This window comes from Geotrypetes seraphini, chromosome 6 (assembly GCF_902459505.1).
Source record: "Geotrypetes seraphini chromosome 6, aGeoSer1.1, whole genome shotgun sequence".
In the NCBI taxonomy this organism is placed as follows: domain Eukaryota; kingdom Metazoa; phylum Chordata; class Amphibia; order Gymnophiona; family Dermophiidae; genus Geotrypetes; species Geotrypetes seraphini.
In genome coordinates this window covers 156,224,653-156,251,905 of record NC_047089.1, presented here as the reverse complement: position 1 = coordinate 156,251,905, position 27,253 = coordinate 156,224,653, and the positions used below count along the sequence as shown (strand labels likewise).

Genomic DNA, 27,253 nt, shown 5'->3' with positions numbered 1-27,253 from the left:
CTCATAAAAAGATTTGTCACCATTGCATTTCTGCTCCTTCCAGACGTTCCCATCCAGACAATTTTTTGACGTTATCCCCCATCCGAACAAAGTTAGTTTTTAAAAATTCTAGAAACTTTACTTTTGAATGAGCCTCCTCTATACCCATCTTAATATTAAAACGTACCATGCAGTGATCACTGGATGACAGATGATCACCCACTGTAACATCAGAAATACTTTCCCTGTTTGTAAGCACTAAGTCCAATATGACCCCATCCCATGTGGGTTCAATTACCAACTACTGGAACAGTTCTCCTTGTAGAGAATCCAGGATCTCCCTACTTCTAGAAGACACTGCAATAGGGATTCCACAATCAACATCTGGATATGTTAAAATCACCTATTAGTAAAACTTCCCATTTTTTAGATATATTTTGAATGTCTACTATTAAATTTCTGTCCACATCTTCCGTCTGTAAAAGAGGCCTGTATATCACACCAATGTAAACATATTTACCATTTCCTCTTTCTAATTTGATCCACTGTGCCTCTTCCTTGCCTTGCAGATCCTGCAATTGTGTGGCTTTAACATGATCTTTAACATATAATGCTACTCCCCCTCCTTTTCTTCCTACCCTGTCTTTCCTGAACAGACTATAGCCCGGTATAACTACATCTCAGTCATGGTTCTCCATGAACTATGTCTCTGTGATTGCCACTATATCTAACTCATCTTCTTCCATCACTGCTTCTAGATCCAGAATTTTGTTTCCCATACTTTGAGCATTAGTATAAACTGTTTCCAGACATTGTTCTCTTTTTCCATCCATGTAGAGGTATTCAATGATTTACTTACCTGAGAGCTTTTTCTCACTCAGTGGTTTTGATCACCCTTCCCTATCACTTCTAGTTTAAAGCCCTCTTCAGAAGATTAGTCTGCCTGCCGCCAAAGACATTTCTTCCCTTCTTTGATAGATGTATACCATTTCTGCTCAGCAGTCCTTGGAAAATCATCCTATGGTCCACGAAGCCAAAATGCTCTTGAAGACACCATCCATGTAGCCATGCATTCATCTCAAGGATGAGTGCTTCTTTGACCTGGCCCTTACCCTCGACAGGGAGGATGGATGAGAATACCACCTGCGTACCTGACTGCTTCACCTTCTCTCCCAGAACCACAGAGTCACTTTTGATACATTCCCAGGGGTACCTGGCAGTATCATTAGTGCCAATGTGGATGAGCAGCATCGGATAATAGTCATCAGGCTTGATGAGTCTTGGCAATCTCTCTTTAACATCTTGGATTTTAGCACCAGGTAGACAGCATACCTCCCAGGACATCATGGCTGGTCTGCAGATGGACGCTTCTGTACCCATCAGAAGAGAATTGCAAACCACCACTACTTTATGCCTCCTAGTGGTCATGGATCCAGCAATTTTGGATTTCAAGCTTTGGTCCTTCCTCTCCCTGAGATGCTCTCATCTCTTCCACTTCCAGGGCAGCATACCAGTTCTTCACTTTAAGGGCAGGTAGAGTTACAGTACCAATCTTTCTAGATTCCGTAATCTGAGTCCAGCTGTCTACCCTCAGCATAGCCTCTTTTTCCCCACTGCTAGAAATCTTTGACACCTCATGAACCGTTTCATCAATGTTCCTCTCATTCTAATGGATGCTTCTCAGTCTGGCCACCTCCTCTCTCAGTTCCTTTACTTCCTTAATGAGGGATTCAAGCTGAAGACAGCTGGCATATAGAACCACTCCCTCTGCCTGGGTAACATTTTCTGTCTGTACAGAGACAGAAGTTGTAACCTGAGCAGCAGCTTTGGTGACATGATGTTTCCCAGTCATAATGTGGTTGTAGAAGTACTTACACCTGGAAGAAAAAAGAGAGAACAGAAAAATCCTACCAAAGCGATGCCCTGTTCCTGATTGGCTGAAGAGCCAGAAAAAGCTCCACTTTTGGGTGGGCGGGTGGGAATTAACCTCAAGGGTCACCTGTGAAGTCTGATCTCTAAGAAAGTTCTCAGCGTTCAGTATATGTATCTATATATAAAGTATGTCTATCTATATCTATATCTATATATCTAGTATATGTAAACAACTTTGGTTGTTACCCACAGAAAGGTTGTATATCAAATCCTTGATCCTTTACCCATTTTATATACAGTACATGTATATATATATATATATATATATATATATATATATATATATATATACACAGACAGATGAACATACACACACATGCATATATATAATGGGGCAAATTTATAACTTGGTGCATCGATACTACACACTAAGTGCCAAATTTATAACAGCATCTGAGTGCCAAAGTTGCTGTTCTAGAACAGAGGTTCTCAACACATGGTACGCATAGCCTTAGGGGCCTAGGAGCCACTATCGACATCGCCGCCACCCTGAAATGAATTTTGCAGTCTTGGTCCTATGGTCCCTGCTTCTCCCACATTACTTTGTTGCTTCAACGGGTTAGCGGCAGCAATTCCTATACACTCCCTGCCACTAACCTGGAAGCTTCTACTCTGCCAGGTCCCACCCTCTTTCATAACTTCTTGTTTCTACCTGGGCGGGACGTGACAGAAGAATGGCTTCCAGGTTAGCAGGAATCGCTGACGCAAATCTGTTCAAGAAAGAGGGAGCATATTCGTTGTAAATTGGGCTGGGGTTGGGGGAAGGAGTGAAGGATGCAGGAGGGATGAGAGTGGTGAGAGGGGGGAGAAATGGATATGGGTTGGAGGGGAGGGAGAAATGGTGCATGGGGAGAGAACACATTAATTGTGTGTGGGGTTGGGGAGGAGGGAAGGAAGGAAAATTGGTGTAGGAGGGACAAGAGTGGTGAAAGAGTGAGAAATGGGCATAGGGGTGGAGGGGAAGTAGAAATGGTGTATGGAGAGAGAGAATGTTAGTTGTGAGTGAGGTTGGGGAGAGATGGACTGGGGTGGGGGGAAGGAGGGATGTCACACTGATGGAAGGAATGAAGAGAGAGAAAGCAGGCAGGAGGCAGAAAGTATTGGACTAATAGAAAAAGAGAGGGAAAGATGTTGGATGGGGACAGCAGAAAGGAGGGAAGGAAAAATGTCACACTAAGGGAAAGGGGAAGAAGGCTTGTGAAGTTGGGCTTATGGAGGAAGACAGAGAGAAAGATGTTGGTTGGGAGAGGGAATGATGACCAGAGGAGAGAGAGTGTGTAGGAGGCAGAGAGAAAGAAATGTTGGACTGGTGGAGAGAAAGGAGGGAGAAATGTAGGACTGGGAGGGGGGCCAGAAAGGAGGAAGGGAGGGGAAATGTTGGACTGTAGGGAGCAGAAAGGAGGAAGGAAGGGAGAAATGTTACACTGGAGGGTGGAGAGAGGAGAGATGACTTAAGGAAGGGAGAGTTATCAGATCTGGAGAAGAGTGCTGGAAAGAGGGAGAGAGAGATTTCAGACTACTGGAAGGGGAGTGAAGATGCTAGACCAGGGAATGGAAGGAGGGGAGAGAGATAATCCAGATTGTGGGAAGGGGGAAGGAAGGAGAGAGATGTCAGACCATTGAGGGGAGGGAGGAAAGGAAAGAGAAAGATGTCAGATCACTGAGGGGAGGGAGGGAAGGAGAGAGATGTCGGACCACTGAGGGGAGGGAGGGAAGGAGAGAGATATCGGACCATGGAAAGTAGGAGGGAATGAGAAAGAGATGCCGGACCATGGGAGAGGAGAGAGCTAGGAAGGGAAGGGAAGTCATGGAAAAAGTAGAATTTGAGAAGAAAGCAGAAGAATGGAAAAACAGTTGAAAGTTAAAAGTTAATGCTAAAGATGGATGTAGGGCAGAAAGTGAAGAAGCAGATGACAAAGGAATAAAGGGAGCACTAAAGGAGGACAAAGCAATCGCCAACAGACTGAACACGTTTTTTGCATCTGCATTTACCGAAGAGGATATACACAGCATACCGGAACCCATTAGGCTATATGCTGGGAGTGAAAATGGGAAACTGACAGGGTTAACGGTCAGTCTAGAAGAGGTATGTAGGCAGATTGATAGGCTTAAGAGCGATAAATCCCCGGGACCGGATGGCATCCATCCGAAGGTCATCAAGGAACTGAAAGGAACCATAGCTGAACTGCTTCAACTAATAGCCAATCTGTCGATAGTATCGGGAAAGATTCCGGAGGACTGGAAGGTGGTGAATGTTACGCCGATCTTCAAAAAATGTTTGAGGGGAGACCCAGGAAACTACAGACCGGTGAGTCTGACCTCGGTACCGGAAAAGATGGTAGAGGCGCTGATAAAGGACTGCATCATTGATCATCTTGACGGACACGGGCTGATGAGGACCAGCTAGCACGGTTTCAGCAAAGGCAGATCTTATTTGACAAACTTGCTGCACTTCTTCGAGGGAATAAACAGGCATATAGACAAGGGCGACCCAGTCGACATTGTATATCTGGACTTTCAGAAGGCATTCGACAAGGTTCCGCATGAACAACTACTTCGGAAAATTGCGAGCCATGGAATCGAGGGTGAAATACTCATGTAGATTAAAAACTGGCTGGAGCATAGCAAACAGAGAGTGGGGGTAAATGGACAATACTCGGACTGGAAGAGCGTCACCAGTGGGGTGCCGCAGGTGCTTGGACCTGTGCTCTTCAACATCTTTATAAACGATCTGGACATAGGTATGACGAGCGAGGTGATTAAATTTGCGGACGATACGAAGTTATTCAGAGTAGTGAAGACGCAGGGGGATTGCGAAGATCTGCAACGTGACATAATCAGGCTCAAGGAATGTGCATCGACATGGCAGATGAGGTTCAACGTGGATAAGTGTAAATTGATGCATGTCGGTAACAGAAATCTCCTGCACGAATACAGGATGTCCGGGGTGGTATTTGGAGAGACCTCCCAGGAAAAGGACTTGGGAGTTCTGATCGACAAGTCGATGAAGCTGTACAAGCAATGTGTGGCGGTGGCGAAAAGGGAGAACAGAATGCTAGGAATGATAAAGAAGGGGATCACAAACAAATTGGAGAAGGTTATCTTGCCATTGTACCGGGTCATGGTGCGCCCTCACCTGGAGTACTGCATACAGCACTGGTCACCGTACATGAAGAAGGACACGGTACTACTTGAAAGGGTCCAGAAAAGTGTGACTAAAATGGTTAAGGGGTTGGCAGACTTGCTGTACAGCGAAAGATTAGAGAAACTGGGCTTCTTCTCCCTCGAACAGAGGAGATTGAGAGGGGATATGATCTAAACATTCAAGATACTGAAGAGGATAGAGTTAGTAAATAAGGACAGGTTGTTCTCCCTCTCCAAGGTAAGGAGAACGAAAGGGTACTCTCTAAAATTGAAAGAGGATAGATTCCGTACAAACGTAAGGAAGTTCTTCTTCATCCAGAGAGTGGTAGAAAACTGGAACGCTCTTCCGGAATCTGTCTTAGGGGAAAACACCCTCCAGGGATTCAAGACAAATTCCTGCTGAACAAGAACGTGCACAGGTAGGGTTAGTCTCAATTAGGGCGCTGGTCTTTGACCAGAGGTCCGCCGTGTGAGCGGACTGCTGGGCATGATGGACCACTGGTCTGACCCAGCAGCGGCAATTCTTATGTTCTTATGTTCAAAGGACAAGAAGACCCTGAAAACACAGTTAAGAGCAGACAGAAGGAAGTGTAACCAGAGACTGGGAAAAGATGATTAGAAAAATAAAATCACCAGATAACAAAGGTAGGGAAAATAATTTTATTTTCAATTTAGTGAATTTATATCTGCTGTCTATATTTTGCACTATATTTGTCTATTTTTCTGTAGCAATTACTGACATTGCATATTTTAAAGTCATCCACCATGACCTCTTTGAAAAAAACAGAATATAAATGATAATTAAAATTTTCTGTTTACAGTGTGCTTTCCGTAGTTTAATTTTGTGGCTACCATTATGTATTGTTAATAAGATTATATTGTGTGTATATGAAAAATGAATAGAAGAAATTGCATTGCAATTAGTACTATTGTTAAGGGGCGGGGTCTGGGGTAGGCAAGTCTGGGGTGGAGCTTAGGCAATCGGGGTCAGCGGTATTCAGTTGATATTTGTTAGACTTAGGGGGTATTTGGCTTGAAGAAGTTGAGAAACACTGTTCTAGAATACTAGCATAAACTCGAGTTGGGCACAGTCATTTATGCCAGGTCGATAGCAGGCATAAACGGGTGCACCTAAGTGTATCATGCAAAGCGTGTAACTTATAACATCCTAGAAGTTAGGCATGTAAGTTGGAGACACATCCATAGACCACCACATATACACCACCTATGCTAGAGCACATAGGCGTAACCTTATGAAAATAACGCTTAGTTGTTTTATGCATGTAATGTGACTGCCAAATTTTGACACTTTTGATGCACATAAGTTGCTGTAAGTATAGGCACCACATTATAGAATTACTCTTTATATGTGCACGGTGTCTGGAAAAAACAGGATCATAAGAACATAAGAAAAGCCTTACTGGGTCAGACCAATAATCCATCAAACCCAGTAGCCCGTTGTCACAGTGGCCAATCTATGTCACTAGTACCTGGCCAAAACCCAAAGAGTAGCAACATTCCATGCTACCGATCCAGGGCAAGCAGTGGCTTGCCCCATGCCTTTCTCAATAACAGACTATGGACTCTTCCTCCAGGAAATTGTCCAAACCTTTCTTAAAACCACCTACGCTGTCCGCTCTTACCATAACCTCTGGCAATGTGTTCCAGAGCTTAACTACTCTCTGAGTGAAAAAATATTTCCTCCTATTGGTTTTAAAAGTATTTCTCTGTAACTTCCTCAAGTGTCCCCTAGTCTTTGTAATTTTTGACGGAGTGAAAAATCGATCCACTTGTACCTGTTCTACTATACTCAGGATTTTGTAGACGTCAATCATGTCTCCCCTCAAACATCTCTTTTCCAAGCTGAAGAGCCCTAACCTTTTTAGTCTTTCCTCATACAAGAGGAGCTCCATCCCCTTTATCATGTTGGTGGCTCTTCTTTGAACTTTTTCTAGTGCCGCTATTTCTTTCTTGAGATAAGGAGACCAAAATTGAATGCAGTACTCCAGGTAAGGTTGCATCATGGAGCGATACAGATTCACTATAACATTCTTAGTCTTGTTAACCATCCCTTTTTTAACAATTCCTAGCATCTTGTATGCTTTTTTTGGCCATCGCCGCACATCGGGCAGAAGGTTTCATCGTATTGTCCACGATGACACCCAGATCTTTTTCTTGGGTGCTAACCTCCAAGGTGGACCTTAGCATCTGGTAACTGTGATTTGGGCTATTCTTCCCAATGTGCAGTGATTTGCATTTTGTCCACATTAAGCGCTCATTTTACAAAGCCGCGCTAGTGGTTTTAATGCACGTACAGGATTAGCATGCGCTAGCCAGAAATCTACCGCCTGCTCCAAAGGAGGCGGTAGCAGCTAGCGCGCGGGGCAATTTAGCGTGCACTATTCTGCACGTTAAGGCCCTAACACGGCTTTGTAAAAGGAGCCCTAAATTTCATCTGCCATTTAGACACCCAGTCTTCCTATTTCCTAAGGTCTGCCTGCAATTTTTCACAATCTGCATGCGTTTTAACAATTTTGAACAGTTTAGTGTCATCTGCAAATTTAATCACCTCACTTGTCATTCCAATTTCCAGATCATTTATAAATAAGATAAATAGCAACGGTCCCAGTACAGATCCCTGAGGCACTCCACTGTTTACTCTCCTCCATTAAGAAAAATTATCATTTAACCCTACCCTTTGTTTTCTATCCGATAACCAATTCCTAATCCACAACTGAACTTTGCCACCTATCCCATGACTCTTTTTAATTTTCTCAGGAGCCTCTCATGAGGAACTTTTGTCAGTAGCTTTCTGAAAATCTAGATACACTACATCAACTAGCTCACCTTTATCCACATGCTTATTTATACCTTCAAAGAAGTCAAGCAAATTGGTGAGGCAAGATCTCCCTCTGCTGAACCCATGTTGACTCTGTCTTATTAAATCATGTTTGTCTATGTGTTCCACAATTTTATTTTTTATAATTTTTCCACCATTATACCTGACACTGATGTCAGGCTTACCGGTCTGTAATTTCCTGGATCTCCCCTGGAGCCCTTTCTAAAAATCGACATAACATTGGCCACCCTCCAATCTTTAGTTACAACAGACGATTTTAGCAACAGGTTACAGATCACTAATAGCAGGTCAGCAATTTCATGTTTGATTTCTTTTAGTACGCTGGGATGTATACCATCTGGTCCAGATGATTTATCACTTTTGAACTTGTCAATTTGGCTTAGAACATCTTCCAGATTCACTGAGATTTCTTTCAGTTCCTCTGCATCATCACCCTTGAAAACCATTTCCGGATCAGGTAGATCTCTTACATCTTCTTCTGTAAAGACTGAAGCAAAGAATTTATTCAGTCTCTCCTTTATTACTTTATCCTCCCTGAGTACCCCTTTTGCTGCTTAATCATCCAGCGGTCCCATGGACTTCCTTACAGGTTTTCTGCTTCTGATATACCTAAAAAAAACTGTTATGAGGTTTTGCCTCTTTTGCAAGTTTTTCTTCATTTTTTTCTTAACTTTCTTTATCAATTCTTTGCATCTAACTTGCCAGTGCTTGTGTCTCTTATTTTTTCATTCAGATCCTTTTTCCATTCTTTAAAGGATATTTTTTTTAAGCTCTAATAGCCTCTTTCACTTCACCTTTTAACCATGCCAGCTCTCATTTCCTCTTCTTTCTACCTTTGCTGATACATGGAATCTGGGCTTCCACAATGGTATTTTTAAATAACATCCATGCCTGGTTTACTTTGCAATTGTTTAAACATATAGTATGACCTCTGAAAATACATTAGTATAATGGGTTTTTCTCTTACTTAATTCATAATTTGTGTTCAAAGTGTCCTCCTTCAAACTGGACACATTCACAAAGTCTTCAACGCCATTGAGCGGCATTTTTGAAAAATGAGGTTTAAGTCTGATTTGGACTTTTTCCACAAAACGTCCAAAGTTGAACACACAAAAACAGCCATTTTCAAAACCTAAACCTCTAGAAGTCCAAAATTTAATTTTTTAATTGTCTACTTGGACTTCTAGGCTGCTGGGACCTCTAGAATGTCCAACTTTATACCCCATTTTCAACCACAGAAATGTCTAACTTAGAAACATCCAAATGCAGAGCTTTTAAACGAGGGAGTGGCCAGCATTCTAATGACTGGTCACATAGACATACCAACAAAGCAGTGGGGCACCTTTAAGTGCACTGCTGTGAACTTCACCTAAAGGCTGCCAGATCTACATCTCACTAGAGCCCCCTTATAAGTTATGCTGAGCCCTCCAATACTCCCACCAAACCTACTATATCCACTTGTCTACCAGCCCTATAGCTCTTATGGCTATAGGTGGCACCTATATAACAATATAGTAGGATTTTTAGTGGGCTTACATTTCCACCATAAATGTTGTAGAGTGGCTTATGGGTCTGGCTCCTCCTCTCTATGCTTCACAAGCTCACCTACCTGGCTACTTAAGATACCTGTGTGAAGTTCTACTAGGCTTTCCCATAGCAGATATCGTTGTTCTAGAGACAAGTATGTACTCTTTTATTTAAATCTTTGGGGGGTAGGAAGGGGGTCATCACCATTGGGGGAGTATTGGGGATTCATTACTTAATCCCTTCAGTAGTCATCTGGTCATCTGGTACCTTTTTAGTACTTAGATGCTTCTAAAACAAGTCTAGCCCAAAATGTCTAAGTTCCGTCTAGGACGTCCCGCAAAACATTTGATTATGGCTGCAAAAGTCCAAGTCTAAACCTGCCCATAGTCCACCCATAACATGCCTTCCAACATGCCCACTGAAACTAAAAACATTTAGCAGCATAGAAGTTCCGCTAGATGTCCACAAAGTCGGTTTCAAAAATTAGCACTTGGATGTTTTGGGTGGCCAAAACTTCCAAGTGCCGACTTATGCTGGTTTTTGGACATCCAAGAGTTTTGATTATGCCCCTAACTGGCTTAACGGATTCTGGGGTTTCATTAAGAATTCAACTGTCTAGTGAGCTTGAGATGCTGGAGCTCCATCCTGTTGAAAAATAAAGTACTTTGAAATGTGTCACATTTCAGGCAGAAATGTCTGCTGCAGTAGGATGTTTTAGAGTTATTTGGAAAAATGTTTGGGGTTCTGTTTTTTCCAGACACCATGTATACAGTATACCATATGTACATGAATATAAACCCATCTGTATATAAACCAAGATAAGATTTTTGTCCAAAAAGGGGGGGGGAGGGGAATGTTAACTTGAATATAGACTGAGGGTTTATATTCAAGTTCTCTTCTCCTTCTCCATGGTGTCTAGAATTCCTCCCTTTTCCATCCCTCCTCCATCTTCAATCCCTGAATACAGCAACACACCCAAAGACTCCCCCAACACACCCATAGGCCAGCCCCATGCCCCTTTCCCAAACCCCGAACAGAGAGAGTCCCTGCCTGCCCACCCGCATTCCCTCCAGGTCTATCATTTCACCTGGTGTGGAGAGTCAGGGCAGGAGCTATTTTTACATGCTCTTGCCCCTGCCAGTAGCAGCTCCAGTCCCAAAATGGCTGATGTGACCTCCAGCAGCAATCGCACCAGACTACTGCTGGAAGTCAAAGCAGCCATTTGCACTGAGGAAGATAGCAAGGGCAGGAATGCATGAGAACAGGTCCTGCAACAACTCTGCACCAGACCATCAAGTGAAATGGTAGGCCCGGAGCGAACTTGGGTGTGCCGGGAAGGATGCTGTCTCTGTTCAGGAAGAGAAGGGAGACAGCAATGGAGAAGGGACAGCACGGGGGAGGAAGGGAATAATACCAGACACCACTGGGAGGAAAGAAGTGAAACAATGCCGGCAAACTCAAATATAAACCAAGATTTAAAATTTGGCCCTTTTTGGCAAAAAATTTCAAGTATATACAGTATATATGTATCTATTTAGATACATACTTGTATACATGCACTGCTACTACATGCTGTATGTGTGTGTAGATATATAAAATAAATACTTTACACTAGAATTATTCTATCACAACTATACTACTAGAAGTAGTAAAAGATACTACTATAGTTGTTATCAATTTAATCCTTGGTTTTCAGCCAACTAATCAGATTTTAGGACATCCACAGTGAATATGCATGAGATTGGTACGCCCTACTTCCATTGTACACAAATCTATTTCATACACATTCATTACAGTCATCCTGAAACCCCATTGGGATTGGTGAGTCCCCAGGACTGGTTTGAAAACCACTGCACTATAATATAAGCAATGCAGAGAAATTTGGGGGGTAATTTTATAAATCATTTCCGTGTGTAGAAATGGTCTGTTGTAAAATTGCAACTGGTGTAAAAATATGCAGGCTGACACGACTTTGCTGGTATGTACGTACAAGGGTGAACTTTGCAGGTGTAGAAATGTACATCCACTCAAGAGCAGGCGTAAATTCCCACCCCTCCAATATAGGTGTGATTTCTGCAGATTACGCCAGTATTTTATAAAGATTCATAGGTGCCTTTGTGCCTTCATGTAATAGTTCCTAAGTAGGTACCTATTTGCCTTCTGAAACCGTGCCTCCTTATAAAATTACCCTCCAAATTCCATCAAAGGTCGCCACATGGGGTCTGAAACTGAGCTATATAGCAGAGCTCAAAGCTACTATATGTTTACCTGGACAAGTGCACTGGATGAAAGATGAGTCAATTCTCCGATTCTGGCAACAGCGCGGGGGTCACTAGAACTGATCAGCACTGGCGCGCTGATTTCCATGGAGTGCCTGTTATTCATGGCTTGAGAGGACTTGTGCGTCATGCTTAGAGCAGTGAAGGAGTGGCGCTTCTTGGCACTCTTCTTGCCATCGATGCGCCGCTGAATGACACTGACCGCTCCTGTGCTTGTTAGTGTAGAGCACGGGGCCTTACTGACTATCATGCTGGTGTCAGAGGGCAAAGGGACCTCACAAGCAGATGCCACAGCCAAACATGTCTTGTCTGTCTCAATTAGCAGCTTTGCTGTTTCGTTGAGCTAAGTGCAGAAGGGGGAAAAAAAGGTAGGAAAAAAAATTAAAATGCTATCACATTCCAACTTGCTATCTCTTCTTTGTTGCTGATACTACATCCAAGACACGCACACACACACACAAAAAAAAATGGGGGGCAGAACAGAGATGTGCACCAAGAAAGAAGAATCAGTCAACTGCATTGATCTATTTGAAATTTTCTGGTGCGCATTTTCTCACTTGATGCAATATGCCAGCAATGATGCTTGAATTTAAGCCTTTACAGAAAATAACGCCAGATTAAGCTGTTCGACTAATACAGAAAGAACACTGCTGGCTCTTAGATGTCCCAAGGAATTTATTGCTCAAATTCCAAATGCTTTTGTATGTTTTAAAGCACTTAAGGAGAGTCCTAATTTCAATAGAGCCTTTTATTACAATTTTTATCACAGCGAAAGAACAAAAGTATATACATTTTTAAAACTAAAAGCAATTTTACCACTCCGCAACAACTCTGTCGTACAGAAAATGTCAACACTGCAGCCCACAGACCGTAACCTGTCATGCACCAATAATGCTGGGAATAGCTGAAGAGAACCACTGATACCCTTCAATTAAAACACCCTTTCAACAGCTGCACTGTACAACATGGGGCTCTTACTGGAGCCATCATAGTCCATTATGCTTGCCAGCTTTACCATCAACAGCTGATCCCCTTTCAGACTCAAATTCTTCATGAATTCCCACTTCATCATGTTCTAAACCAGAGCAGTCAAATGACCACCAGCAGGCCTCAAGTTCCAAGGAAACCAGATGGTTTATCTTAACTTAAGGGGGTGTTAGAGCTTAGCTACACTAAACAGATGAGGGGAAACCCTAAATTGCACGAAACTGACAAATGCAGAAGAGGAGGAAGATATACTGTCATCTCTGCACCACAAGCCGAACCAGAAACAGGATAACCTATAGCTAATTTAATAATATTGGAATTTTGGATCTTGTGCTACAGTGTGTCAGTTTCATTAGAATTGTCTTGAATGGAGGCAGAGACATGATCTGGCCATTAAAACAAGAAAAGCACCTCATGTTGTAATGTCCGCTACAGCCATCCCAACGATATTAACCAGATGTGTTGTCTCAAATGGGTTTCAGCAATATAGAATTTTTTAATTTGTACTGGGAGTTTTTTTTGTAACTAAAAGCACGGAAATGGGAATTTTAACTCATGCAATGCATATTTCATATACTGGACAAAGGCCTAGACAGGCGCAAATATTTTATGTCCTGTTTACAATTTAGCAGTTCTGAATTTACATTATTTTGATAATGCCTTTAATGATCTATAAATCAAAAGCAATGGTTTCACAGCACAGGGTAAAGAAATTCAAGTTTTACTTGCAGTCCCCTGTCTGCCTGGGGATTTATAATGTTTGTGAAATCTTGTCTTCTGCTTGTCTGCTTTGCTGATTCTCTCTAGAGCAGTGTATTGCAAACTGTGTGCCTCCTGAGATTTCAGGTGTGCTGCGAGACATGTGGGGAGAAGGAGAGGCGCTGGCTGACCGCCTAAAGGACGTGCCTCGTCCTATAGACAATCAACTGGCGCCAGCACCTCTCCTTCTCTCCACGTGTCTTCCCTGCCGGCACCCCCCACTGGCCTGGCAGCTCAGGGCCCGTCTGGAGAGTCTTTGCGCATGCGCGGATGTCGATGTAATGATGTCACACATGCACATGATGTCATCACATCGACATCCGCGCACTTCTGGCTGCATCGAGCCCCGGCCACTGTGTTTGGGGTGCCGCAGCTCGACAAAGTTTGAGGGACACTGCTCTAGAGCATTTTTACCACATGATAAAGGGTTTTTATTAGGGTAAAAATGCATTTCACCCGTGTATACTAAAATATAGTAGCATTTCTTACAGGTGCGATAAAGGTGTTTACCGGGATTTTCAAAAACACTTCACCCCCATTTACTAATATGCTGTTGCGACTGTTTTAAGTCATGGTAGATGCTATTAATCTTAATCTGGCTATCTATCTTAATGTAGAAATAAGCATGCTAGTGACAATGAGATTATTAAGCATTGCACCCTTTCAGGCCGGTGTTCAAAGCCACTAAAAGTTAGCTGAACTCATAAGTGACTTTTTTAATGCAAGCAGAATAACATAGCTTATATTTAACCTCAGAAGTACTGCCCCTCAACAACCTTCTGCATCATCTCTTTAAGGGTTTTCTATGTGTTTTGGATGGGTGAGTTGCTGGCTTCAAAATGGCACCTCTCAATCCCCTAGCAGTCATCTTGAAGTATGCCTTATGTGCTGGTTTGAGGTACTGCAGGTTTGGTATTTTGCACGGTGAATTTTGCTATGGCAAATTGCAATTTTTTATTGAAGCTTAGTATCTATTAGCCTAAATCACTAAGAGCCTCTTTTACTAAAGTTTAGTAGATGCTAATAAACATTAGCGTGCGCTAAATGCCACATGGCGTACTAATGTCTATTAGCACATGCTAAGTTTTAGTAAAAGGGTCTCTAACCTGCCAAAAGTTATCCATTTTGATGGAGGCTGGGATAGGGACATTCATGGCATTGGCCAAAAGTTATCCTAATAAACTTGAAATTCAGCCCCTGAATGGTCAAATTATCCATCTAGTTTGGACACATCAGTAGCAGGTACAATTTCAAATGGATAAGCGGCATCCATCTCGCTGAATATTTACCTCCTCATGCTATATGTACATTAAATGGTTTAGTATTTATTGTGAATTTTTAAAGTTTAAAAATAAAGGCTCTTCTTCTAGAGCAGTTAGTAGCAGGTACAAAAGAGAACCCTTGGAAGGGCACCAGCAAGATAGTTGTTAACGTACAGGAACAACATTTTTCTAGGCACCAACACAGAACTGCAGCACCTTTCCCCCCACCGGCTGGAACACTAGTGAAGGATTCCTGCACAGTTTAGAGATGCTTAAAGAAAAAGTACAGAAAATCTTAACCTTCCTCCCATTTTCATCTTCTAATACAGAAATATTACTCCAGACTCCCAGTTTTGGCACATATTGGGATGGAGTTTTCTGAGAAAAATATGGAATGGAGCTATCTATTTATGTAACTTTTACCTCTCTTTCCAAATTAATAATGAGAGCAGAGTACAACACATTAAAACCTTTCAGGTTTCAAGAGAGGAATCACATTTCCTGTGCATAAATAGTATCTGTATCTTCACTTATGAAAAGATTTTGCAAAAGTACCTCTTATCATGAATTAATGTGGCTGAAGGAACAGTTGCTAATATCAATAGGTACAGGCGCTAGCTCTATGGGTGCTTGAGCACCCCCAATATTTTTCCCATGCTGCAGGCATCTTTCCTTCTCTCTCCTTGCCTTGATCAAGCAACACCAAAGTGATTACACCAGCGCTGACTCGGGGCCTCGGTCTTCCCTGGGATGTGCCCTGACCTCCTCTGATGTAACTTTCTGTTTCTGCAAGGGCTGAGAGGGGACACATCTCAGGGAAGACCGAGATCTTGAGTCTGCACTGATGTAATTGCTCCGGTGTTGCGTGATCATGGCAAGGAGTAAGGTAGAAGGACCGTAGGAAGGGAGAGGAAAGGGAGAAGGTGAAGGCCTGCACTTGTAGGAGAGAGGAGGATGCTGGACCCAGGGAATGAGAAATTTCCTCTTCTGGATGAGGGAGGGAAGGAGAAAGAGAATTGTCCTGGACCCAGGAATGAGAACTCTTCTGGAGGAGTGGAGGGAGGGATAGACAGTAAGAGGTACTGGACTTTGGAGGGGGAGGAAGAGGGATAGATGCTGGACCAGTGGGGGAGGGGGGGAGAAGGAAAGAGAAACTGGACTGAGAAAGGGGAAGGAGGCAGATAATGAACTGTGAGGCCCGGTAGGAAGAGAAAGAGAGAGATATTGGCCTCAAGAGTGGGCATAAATGGGAAGTTCTCAGAATGGGAAAAAGTGACTAGCGGTGTACCCCAGGGCTTGATACTTGGACCCATCTTATTTAATATTTTCATAAATGACCTAGAAGAAGGAAAATCCAGTGAAATCAAGTTTGCAGATGACTCAAAGCTATGCCGGGCAATCAGATCACAGAAGGACAGCGAGGAACTCCAGAGCGACTTGAATCAATTGGAGAAGTGGGCAGATAAATGGCAGATGAAGTTTAATGTGGAAAAATGCAAAGTGATGCATTTAGGCAGAAAAAACAAAGAACCAAGTATAGTATGTCAGGTGTAACTCTGGGAAAGAGCAATCAGAAAAGGACCTGGGTGTACTCATAGATAGGACCCTGAAACCGTCGGCGCAATGTGTGTCGGCGGCAAAGAAAGCAAATAGAATGCTAGGCATGATAAAGAAGGGAATTACGAGTAGATCAGAGAAAGTTATAATACCGCTCTACAGAGCCATGGTCAGACCAAACCTGGAATACTGTGTCCAGCATTGGTCTCCATACCTAAAGAAGGATATAAAACTGCAAGAGAGGGTGCAGAGACGAGCAACGAAGCTAGTGAAAGGTATGGAGAACCTGGACTACGAGGAACGACTTAGGAGACTGGGGTTGTTCTCCCTTGAGAAGAGGAGACTGCGAGGAGATCTGATCGAGACTTTCAAAATACTGAAAGGATTCGAGAAAATAGAGCAGGGGAAGCAGTTATTTACAATGTCCGATGTGACACGGACAAGAGGTCATAAACTGAAGCTGAGGGGTTAGAGGTCCAAGACGAATATCAGGAAGTTCTGTTTCATGCAGCGAGTGGTGGAGACCTGGAATGCTTTCCCAGAGGAAGTAATTGCAGAATCCACCGTTCTAGGATTTAAGGGTAAACTAGATGCACATCTCCTTAAGAGTGGCATAGAGTGATACAGGTAAGGGTAAATTAGATGCACATCTCCCTTGAGAAGCATATGGTGATATGGGGACTAAAACTAGGCCAGGGTACACCTGGTGGGGCCTCTGCGTGTGCGGATCACCGGACTTGATGGACCCAGAGTCTGATCCGGAGATGGCAATTCTTATGTTCTTATGAAGGGAAGAGAGAAGGGAGGGACAAGGAGATAGTGTAGAACTGATACAGGATAGAGAGGGAGCATGGGGATGGGAATAGGGATACATGGAGGTCATGCTGGATGGTGACAGGAGAGAGACACACAGGGTAATGCTGATCACAGGGGGAGAGATGGGGACAAACTGTACAGGATGGATAGGGATGCAGAGAGAATATGGATGATGGACATGAAAAGAGGAGAAATGTCAAATAGACATGAGGCCCTGCAAAAGACCAAGAAATAGAAAAATAAAATGCTCATACAACAAAGGTAGAAAATGTATTTTATTCTGAATTTAATAGTTATGCTGTATATGTAGAGTCTGATACTTTAAGGTTTCCTGTTCATTTTTTTGCCTCCATGTTTCTATTACTGAACTGAGGTTCCTTGGTCACACACTCAGAACAGAGACACTCAACAAGCGTGTAACAAGATGAGGTATTCTGTGAATATGTAGTGTCTGTATAGAGATCTTGTTGTAGTCCTGTAAATGTGGTGTAGACGGGCTGGGAGAAGGATGGTAAACTCTGGTGATGAGTTGGGGTTGGGGAGAAATCGAAACTGGTGGGAATTGCAGTGCTACCCCTAACATTTCTTTTACCCATTAGTCATACCTATATGTGTACCACCTGTTGTGCTTTTCATTTAAAAATTGATCAATAAATAATTAAAATAGTTCTCAAAGTGCCAAAGTATAACATATTCTGCCAATCAGTCTATAAAAGTGATGCACTCTAACCACAGAATCTTCAGAATGCCAGCAGAGCCATAAAACTCACTCTGGCTGAACTCTTCATTAGTCCTGTATTGGTTATGGTGACTTGTGTTAACAAAATTTATGTAGGTCGTATGAAAAGATCTATCAAAATCAGATTAACAGAACACAAATCTAGGGTGCACACAATGAAGGAAAATGGCCCTTTAATTAAACATTGGGCATTGTATCAACATACATTACAAGATATACGCTGGCGAGATATTGAAGTAATTAATGTAGGGTGGGTGGGAGGTGATATAGATAAACTGCTCACACATAGAGAATTGAAATGGATATTCAAAATTGACAGTATAGCTCCTGCATACTTAAACGAAGAGGCCGATTGGTTAATAGTAGCTGAATGACGTACCATTCTAATGTCAGCACGTAATTACGTTCTTATTTGCTTTGCTGAAGTGGGCGGACTCTTTCCTGGATAAGAGGAAAGACACCGCGGCCATGTTTATTCAGAGCCACAGAGAGAAATGAATAGGAGTGTTCATCCGGTGAGTCATAAATTTAAAGTTAAAGGCTATACTTCTGTTGAAGGACTTATTTGCACAATAGGGCCGCGCTGATAAATGGAATTAATAAGATTAATATTTCAAAAAAAGTAAAGCTTTACTGTCAATATTAACGCAATGTTTTTTATTTTTTGGCTTTGCAGCACCTCGCTTTAATAGGCGCACCGGCTCCCTGAGGAAGGGCTGAAACGGATATTCCGTCAGAGCGGTGTGGCTGCTTAGCAAGCTAAGTACACTTATATTAGATGACAGTGTATTTAGTGATTATATCAATGAAATGAGCGATATGAATTATACTTATAAAGAAATCATCTTTTCAGAGTTATAATAAGATTGCACTAAGAAATTATATTTATAAATTAAAACACAAATCACCATAACCAATACAGGACTAATGAAGAGTTCAGCCAGCGTGAGTTTTATGGCTCTGCTGGCATTCTGAAGATCCTGTGGTTAGAGCGCTTCACTTTTATAGACTGATTGGCAGAATAAGTTATACTTTGGCACTTTGATAACTATTTGAATTATTTATTGATCGATTTTTAGAAGTTTATATAACTTTTCATTTAAAGACAGCCTGACCAATTGTGTCCACAACCCACAATGCTTTAATTTCCTTTATATCAGACATGCCAAATTTGGCCTGCGGTGTAATAAAATTTGGCCCACCAGACAATTACAAAATTTCACTTAAGCTGGCCCATCGACAGACAGATACAAGCGCCAGGCAGCAGAACTATAGTTCACTGTCCTGATGTTGCTAGTGGTAATAGGTTGAGCAATGGACCATGACTTCCGCTTCCTAATGCAGGAGAGGTGCCGGTGTGCTAGGCTGGAATACCGGTAGCTGCCTTCCAAAGTTTCGGCTGCTTCCTAAGACGAGCTAAGAAGCGTGGGAACGTGTGCGAGGCATTTGAAGGCATGAGCACGTCACAATGGTGGGTGTAAGCACGGTGATCATTGGTTTCGGTGTGAGGGTGTATTGGGGGTTAAGTTTTGAGGCTGCTTTCTTGACTTCTTCTTTGGTAATTTTTTTTTATCTGTCAGACCTTTCAATTCAAAGCCATATAACTAAGTGTTCAAGCAGTTTTAATAAAATATTTGTATGAGTAATTGATGCGCTTGAGTTTGAAACATGAGTATTGGCTTTGTATGCATGCGCAGGGTCCTCATTCTTAAAAGTAGGGCTTTATGGTTTTTACCAAATAAAACATCAGTTTCACAGGGTGGTTTTTTTTTGTTCAAAAGATTTCAAGAGATACAAACTTCTTATAAATTGTGTTAGTCATGTACGTTGGTTCTTCCTAGTACAGACATGTCTTTTAATTTATTTTGTTTACATCACAGAGCCAGTGTGGGGTTGGAGAGGTTGTAACCCTATACTTCTACTAAGACTACGGGGTTCTTTTATTAAGGTGTGCATTTAGCACGCACTAAATCAGTTAGCATACCTTAATAATAGGACCCCTAAGTATCTTAATAAAAAATTTGGCCCATGAATTAGCCTATGTTTTAGATTTTGGCCCCTTATGTGATTGAGTTTGACACCCCTGCTTTATATGGACTTGGCAATTTGTGCCACATTGAACACCACTAATCATTTTGAAAAGTTAGCTCCTATGTCTATAGGTATTTGGGTGCGCAAAATAAAAATGATGCAACAGTACTGGCGCTTATTAACGGACTATGTACAGGGAGATAGCTACCATTGGTTGGGCCTTGCAAAATGCCAGGGGCTGCTTGATGGTAGGAGCAGTCCCTCCCCCTTCCCCAACACCCCAATCATGGAACAAGAATGTGGCAGAAAGAAAAAGCAACATGAGGCTTTAGAGCTTGTGCATATGCTTGGCACCCACCAGTCTTGCCCCTATTGACATAAGATGTTACATCAGAGGGGACAGGACCAAAAGACGCAGAGCAAGTGCTTAAACTCCGAGGCCCTCTGTTGATAATTTCTTTCCATCAGGATGGCTTCCAGAGGTGAGAATAGATAATGGGCGACAGAAGGGAAGATTAGGGGGAGATGCTAGAGATAAAGAAAAGATCGGGGGAGATAGATTTCTAGAGGTCAAGTATTCTTTTAGCAATGAGCATCTGTAGGAATCTGTAGTTCTCTGGCTTGTTCATAAGAACATAAGAAATGCCTCCACTGAATCAGATCATTGGTCCATCCAGTTCGGTGACCCGCAAACACGGAGGCCAATCCAGGTGTTCCCTGTTTACGTCCTAGGTGTTCCCTGATGAAGACCCTGTTTTCCCGTATCCCTCAATGTGATTTGCAAGCAGGTGTGCGTCCAACTTGCACTTGAATCCCATAATGGAGATTTCCGTCACCACCTCCTCCAGGAGAGCATTCCAAGCGTCCACCACTCGCTGTGTAAAACAGAACTTTCTGACATTAGTCCTGGGCTTGTCGCTCCTCAATTTTAGTCTATGGCCTTTCGTCCGAGTCACATTTGACAACGTCAATAATGATGCTTCATGTTCTATTATGTCAAAACCTTTTAGTATTTTGAAAGTCTCTATCATATCCCCTCGCAGCCTTCTCTTCTCGAGGGTGAACAATCCTAGTTTTACGAGGCGTTCTTTGTAGCTCAAATTCTCAATACCTTTTACTAGCTTCGTGGCTCGCCTCTGCACCCTCTCCAGCAGAGTTATATCCTTCTTTAGGTAAGGAGACCAGTGTTGGACACAGTACTCCAGGTGTGGTCTGACCATTGCTCTGTAAAGAGGCATGATGACTTCCGCCGATCTACTTGTAATACCCTTTTTTATCATGCCCAACATCCTGTTTGCTTTCTTTGCCGCCGCTGCGCATTGTGCCGATGGCTTCAGGGTCCTGTCTATCAGTACCCCCAGGTCCTTTTCTTGTTCGCTTTTGCCCAATGTCACACCTAACATTATATAATCATGTTCCTTGTTTTTCATACCCAGATGCATCACTTTGCATTTGTCTACATTAAACTTCATCTGCCACTTTTCTGCCCATTTTTCTAGCTGGTTCAGATCTCTCTGGAGTTCTTCAATGTCCTTATGTGATCTAACTGGTCGACATAGTTTCGTGTCATCTGCGAACTTGATTATATTACTCGTGGTTTCCTCTTCCAGGTCATTTATGAATATATTGAATAATATGGGTCCAAGAACTGAGCCTTGGGGCACACCGCTTGTTCAATTTTCCCAATACAAGTATTGATGTACTAGCAATCGTTGTAATATTTACACAACTACCTTTTCCTAGGAAAGTCCTGGTTGGTGCTGTTATGAATAGCAGATTTGTTCTATAGGATCTGAGTGACTTTTGTAGGGTTTTGTGTTAATTCATAATGAGAGGGGTTATATTGCTGTTATTGAGATGAAACCAGAATCAGACTTTTTTTTTAATTTTGAATGGTGAATTCTAGGGGGAAATGCCTTAGTTCTGCTCTGCATTCATTGTTGCACGAGGAAGGCTTCTGGGGATGCAGAATATCAGGGGGATCAGTATTTTTTATGTAAGAGTTCCATACTAAATAATTTAACTGTTTTGATCCTGTAACATGTTATTGACTCTGTAATGCACGTATCTCTGTTCCTGAAAACTTTGTGAATGTATCCTTGTAACTCGTTCTGGGCTCCTGGGGAGGATGGGCTATAAAAATGAATGAATAAAAAAATAATTTTTGCTGAGTATAACTAATGTTGGTAAAATTTTCATTGTTTTCTAGTGTAATAGCCTGAGAATATGTTGCATTCTTTACTTTTTGGTGCAACTGCCTCCATACTGCAACTGCCTCCATGGGGACCTCGATACTCTCATTCCTAACCACAGTTCTTGGTTGGTCCTCTCTTTTTGAGGTACTTCGGAGGAGGGAAGCCATCTTATCCTTCAACTCAGATAGCAGACTGCCTCGAGTCAGCCCTGGGCAGTGGCATCGCTGGAAGAAGGTGAACATAGAATAGATGGCTCTTACCTCTAGCTGTGCTGCCATGCCACTTCTCAATCATTTCTTAAAGTCTTTCTCTTGCAATCTGGCAGCAAGTAAAGGGCTATAGCACTTCATTTCCTGCTGCTGCAGTGCCAAAGTCTTGTGATAAGAACCATGAGACTTCACGGCTCATTAAGAATTCAGCCATGCCAGGCTGAGCTGAAGCGCTGAAGTACTCTATCAGCAGTCTGGTTGAATGGGGAGAATATAAAGACTGAATGGGAGGCAGCATGGCAGTACAGCCAAAAGTAAGAGTGAATACATTAATATGCTGACACCGTTCTTTTGTTATGTTATAGGGGAGAGTTTAGCACACTAGTTAAAGCTATAGCCTCAGCACACTGAGCACAACTGTGCTTTTCTCAGGGAAAGAAGGAGTTCAACTTATTAGTCCAATTATAATTGACAATAAACCCCTCAATCAAACTACCAATACAAAAATTTTGGGAGTCTTAATAGACAACAACCTCACTTTCCGAGCACATATTAGTGCAATGGTTAAAAACTGTTTCTACAGGTTAAGAATGATCCGTTCGCTTGCTCCCCTTCTCGATTCATTTTCTCTTAATACATTAATTCATTCTTTAGTTATCTCAAAGTTAGATTACTGTAACTCCTTATTAAAAGGGGCTTACCAAAAGGATATAAGACGTCTTCAACTCATTCAAAATATTGCAATAAAGATTATTTCAGGTTCAAAAAAGTTCGATCATGTCACACCCCTATTACAAAATGCTCACTGGCTGCCTATATCTTACAGGATTACTTACAAAATAGCTCTCCTTGTCTTTAAGACATTAAAAACTAATACTCCTGCTTTCATTGATAGGCTCCTGATTCCATATAGTTCCTCCAGAGTTCTCAGATCAGCTTCACAATCTACTTTAAATGTTCCCTCTTTAAAAATTATCGGAACCCGCCGTGCTTCAATTTTCTCCGTTACTGCATCATTGTTATGGAACTCTCTCCCTTTGTACTTAAGATTAGAACAAGATTTGCAAATATTTAAAAAGAACTTAAAATGTCTTCTTTTTAAAGAAGCCTTTAACTGACAGTTCACTTTTATAATAATATCAGCTAATTTCTTTTCTCTTAAATATAGACTATTATTACTCATTCTTATGACCTTTTTTTTTTATCTCTCAATTTTTCCCCTTATTTCCCTATTTTGTCTCCCTTTAATGTACTCTTTTAACAAATATTGTATTTCTTCCCCGCTTTCCCGTTGTTTCCAGTTTTTTTTTTTTTTCTTGTCCAAATATGTATCCCCTGTTCGTTTAGTAGAATGTCATGTATAAAATGTGTATTTTAAATTCTGTTTTATTTTATGTAAAACGCTTTGAAATTGGAAAAGCGTTTAATCAAACAATTTAATAAACTTGAAACTTGATAAACTTTAAACCCATGCTGCTCCTTGTGACCCTGGACAAGTCACTTAATCCCCCCATTGCCCCAGGTACATTAGATAGATTGTGAGTCTACCAGGACAGACAAGGAAAAATGCTTGAGTACCTGAATAAATTCATATAAACAGTTCTGAGCTCCCCTGGGAGAACAGTATAGAAAACTAAATACAATTATAGTTGTTTCTTTTATTTCCTTGTTTTTTTTAACTCTTTATTAATTTTTCATTCAAAAATAAGGCATTAAAATATACATTTACATATAATTAATTTTAAAATTGCATTTACATCATAAGAACATAAGAATTGCTGCTGCTGGGTCAGACCAGTGGTCCATCATGCCCAGCAGTCCGCTCACGCGGCGGCCCTCTGGTCAAAGACCAGCACCCTAACTGAGACTGGCCCTACCTGCGTATGTTCCAGTTCAGCAGGAACTTGTCTAACTTCTTCTTGAATCCCTGGAGGGTGTTTTCCCCTATAACAGACTCCAGAAGAGCGTTCCAGTTTTCTACCACTCTCTGGGTGAAGAAGAACTTCCTTATGTTTGTATGGAATCTATCCCCTTTTAACTTTAGGAGAGTGCTCTCTCGTTCTCCCTCTCTTGGAGAGGGTGAACAACCTTATCTACTAAGTCTATTCTCTTCAGTACCTTGAATGTTTTGATCATGCCCCCTCTCAATCTCCTCTGTTTGAGGGAGAAGAGGCCCAGTTTCTCCAATCTCTCACTGTACGGAAACTCCTCCAGCCCATTAAAACTTATTGAACTAAAACAAGAAAAATAAGATTGTGATTGTCATGCTTGCCTCCTTCCAGATTAAAATACTCTGTATGCTTTGAACCCTCCATGGCACCTATGAACTCTTCCCTACAGAGCTGGGAATTCTCTCCTCTACTCCAGACCCATCTTGGATACCTCCCCTCCACTGTAGCCCCCAATTCTTTCCCTGAGAACTCAAACTTCTCCTCATTGCATACCCACCAGGGCCAGGCCACATGTTGTTTGCCCTGGAAAAATGCCAGTGTCCAGACATGGCCCAGGACTAACTATCAGGGGCTAAAGTAGCTAAAAGCAGTCAGCATTTTAAAAATGCTGACCACTATCGGTTGAATATCGGCTAGAAAGAGCTAATGTTTAGAATATTAGCATATGCATCGGGCCAGGTACAAAAGCCAATGATGATATTTAAAGATCTAGACATGTTCTCCCACTGTAAAATGGAAACTACACATTTATGTGTAGGACAAGCCTAAATTATGCTCTCACCACTCCTGCCATACCTACTTCAAATCTCTCTGTCCTGGGGGTATACATGTTCAAACAGCAGCTTTCTGAAAACTTAGTTTGAATATATACCGGTATGTGATCTAGATGTGTAGATAGGTGCCACTATTGTGGTGTAGTGGTTAGAGCTACAGCTGCAACACCCTGAGGTTGTGGGTTCAAACTCCATGCTGTTCCCTGTGAACCTGGGCAACATGTAATCCTCCACTGCCTCCAGGTACATTAGATAGCTTGTGAGCTCGCTGGGATAGATAGGGAAAATGCTTGAAATACTTGCATGTAAATTGCTTTGAGTATGGGTGTTTAACTACAAATAGATGGTATACAAATCCCTTTCCCCATTTTACACATCTAGATATTTGTAGACTTCAGATTATACAAAATACTGCTATTCAACTAATTCATAATCTTCATAAATTTGATGATGTAACTTCATTTCTGAAAGCAGCCCGTTGGCTTCCTATTAATCATCAAATTACATATAAAATACTGTTATTAATCTTTAAAGTATTAAATATGGAAGAGCCTTTATATCTTGTACATCTTTTGAATCCATATATTCCTTCAAGAACTTTGAGATCGGTAAACCAAAATCGTCTTTCAATTCCTACGTATCAGGAAATAATTCATGAGCAGTCAAAGATTCCCAACTCTAGAATTACTTATCATTATCACTTTGGTTATTGACGTCCATTGATAAGTTCAAGGTTGATTTGAAAACATTTATTTTCTCTGATGCATACCAAACAAGATAGTATTTGACTACGCTGGACGAGTTATGTAAAATACAGAATATACAGTACCTAATGTGTTGGACTCCCCTTCTACCTCCAGGATTCAAGATTCTCTCACTAGCTAGAACATGGGGAAGAGGAGGAGGACTAGCTATAATCTACCAAGACCAGCTAAACTGCACCACGCTCAACACAACCTCCTCACCAAATGCAGAAATTCTAACCATCTCCCTAACCTCAAAATCATTACCCGCCTCGCTTACTATCACGCTATTTTACATCCCTCCAAAAAAATGGTCCCTATCCAAAGATGACTTCGCGGAATCCCTACTTACTAACTCCTTAACAAGCCCTTACAATCTACTATGCGGGGACATTAACATCCATCTTGAGCAAACGGACCAACCAGAGATCGCAGACTTTTGGTCTCTGCTCACCCAACTAGGCTTTGCCAAACAACCCCCTATCAAAACCCACCAAAAAGGTCACCAACTAGACCTAGTAACCTTCTCTTCCAAGGAACAGACCACCCCCACATTTTACTGGAAACAAGACAGTTGGTCAGACTCTCTCTGGTCAGATCACCATCTATGCACCTTCTCAATAGGATGCCTACTTAAACCCCCCAAAAACAGCAAAACTAGAAACATCAAAACACACACTAGCAGAGGAAAGATTGACCCAGTGGAATTCTGGTCCCGCTTTGAAACAAACACCATGCAAACTGAAGAAACGGAGAACCTCATGACCTCCTGGATTGAGAACAGTACTAACATACTAAACAAAATTGCCCCCATCAAGACTCGCAGAACAAGAACTACAAATCACGAAGGCTGGTTTGACTCAGAACTGCGGCTAGTAAAGAAGGAGCTCAGAAAAGCAGAAAGAGCATGGCAGAAATCAGGAACCCAAGAACACAGACTAACCTGGAGACATAAACTAAAAAATTACAAAAACCCCATTAATGAAAAAAGAAAAAAATTTTATGCCCACAAAATAGGTAACATTAAGACCAACAACAGTAACCTATTTAAATTGGTTAATGACCTTTACAACATCGATACCTTCACAAATCTATATGAAGAATCCACTCTCTCTGCCAACTCCCTTGCAGACTTCTTCAACAACAAGATCCAAAGATTAAGATCAACTTTACCTACCACGACCAATTCCCTCGAACAGTTCCCCATCCTCCCAGACTCTACTACACCTAACTCAGATCCGGGTATAATTAAACCAGACCCAGGATCCAGAACTAACCTTAGCTGGAAACAATTCTCAACAATTGACTGGAAAACCTTTAATACCCTCTATAATAAATACAACCACTCCTTCTGCAAATTGGACACATGCCCACCAAACATCATGAAAGCAGCCCCGAGACACTTCAAAGCACACATGATGACATGGGTTAACTCCCTATTATCCACAGGAATCTTCCCACCAGAGCAAGGTCACATCATGATTACCCCCATTTTAAAAAACGCAAAAG

At 41.8% G+C, this 27,253-nt stretch overlaps 1 protein-coding gene across 3 annotated transcripts in view; it reads right to left on the bottom strand.

Moving 5' to 3' along the window:
- SH3RF3 (SH3 domain containing ring finger 3) overlaps positions 1 to 27,253 on the bottom strand; it is an 836,169-nt gene that overhangs the window by 196,025 nt on the left and 612,891 nt on the right. For 2 of the 3 annotated variants that reach the window (XM_033949356.1, XM_033949354.1), the window contains exon 4: positions 11,711 to 12,064. The exons of the other annotated variant lie outside the window; for it this stretch is intronic. In XM_033949356.1, coding sequence (XP_033805247.1) covers positions 11,711 to 12,064 — 354 coding nt within the window. The remainder of the gene's footprint in view (positions 1 to 11,710; positions 12,065 to 27,253) is intronic. 3 annotated transcript variants of the gene reach the window in all.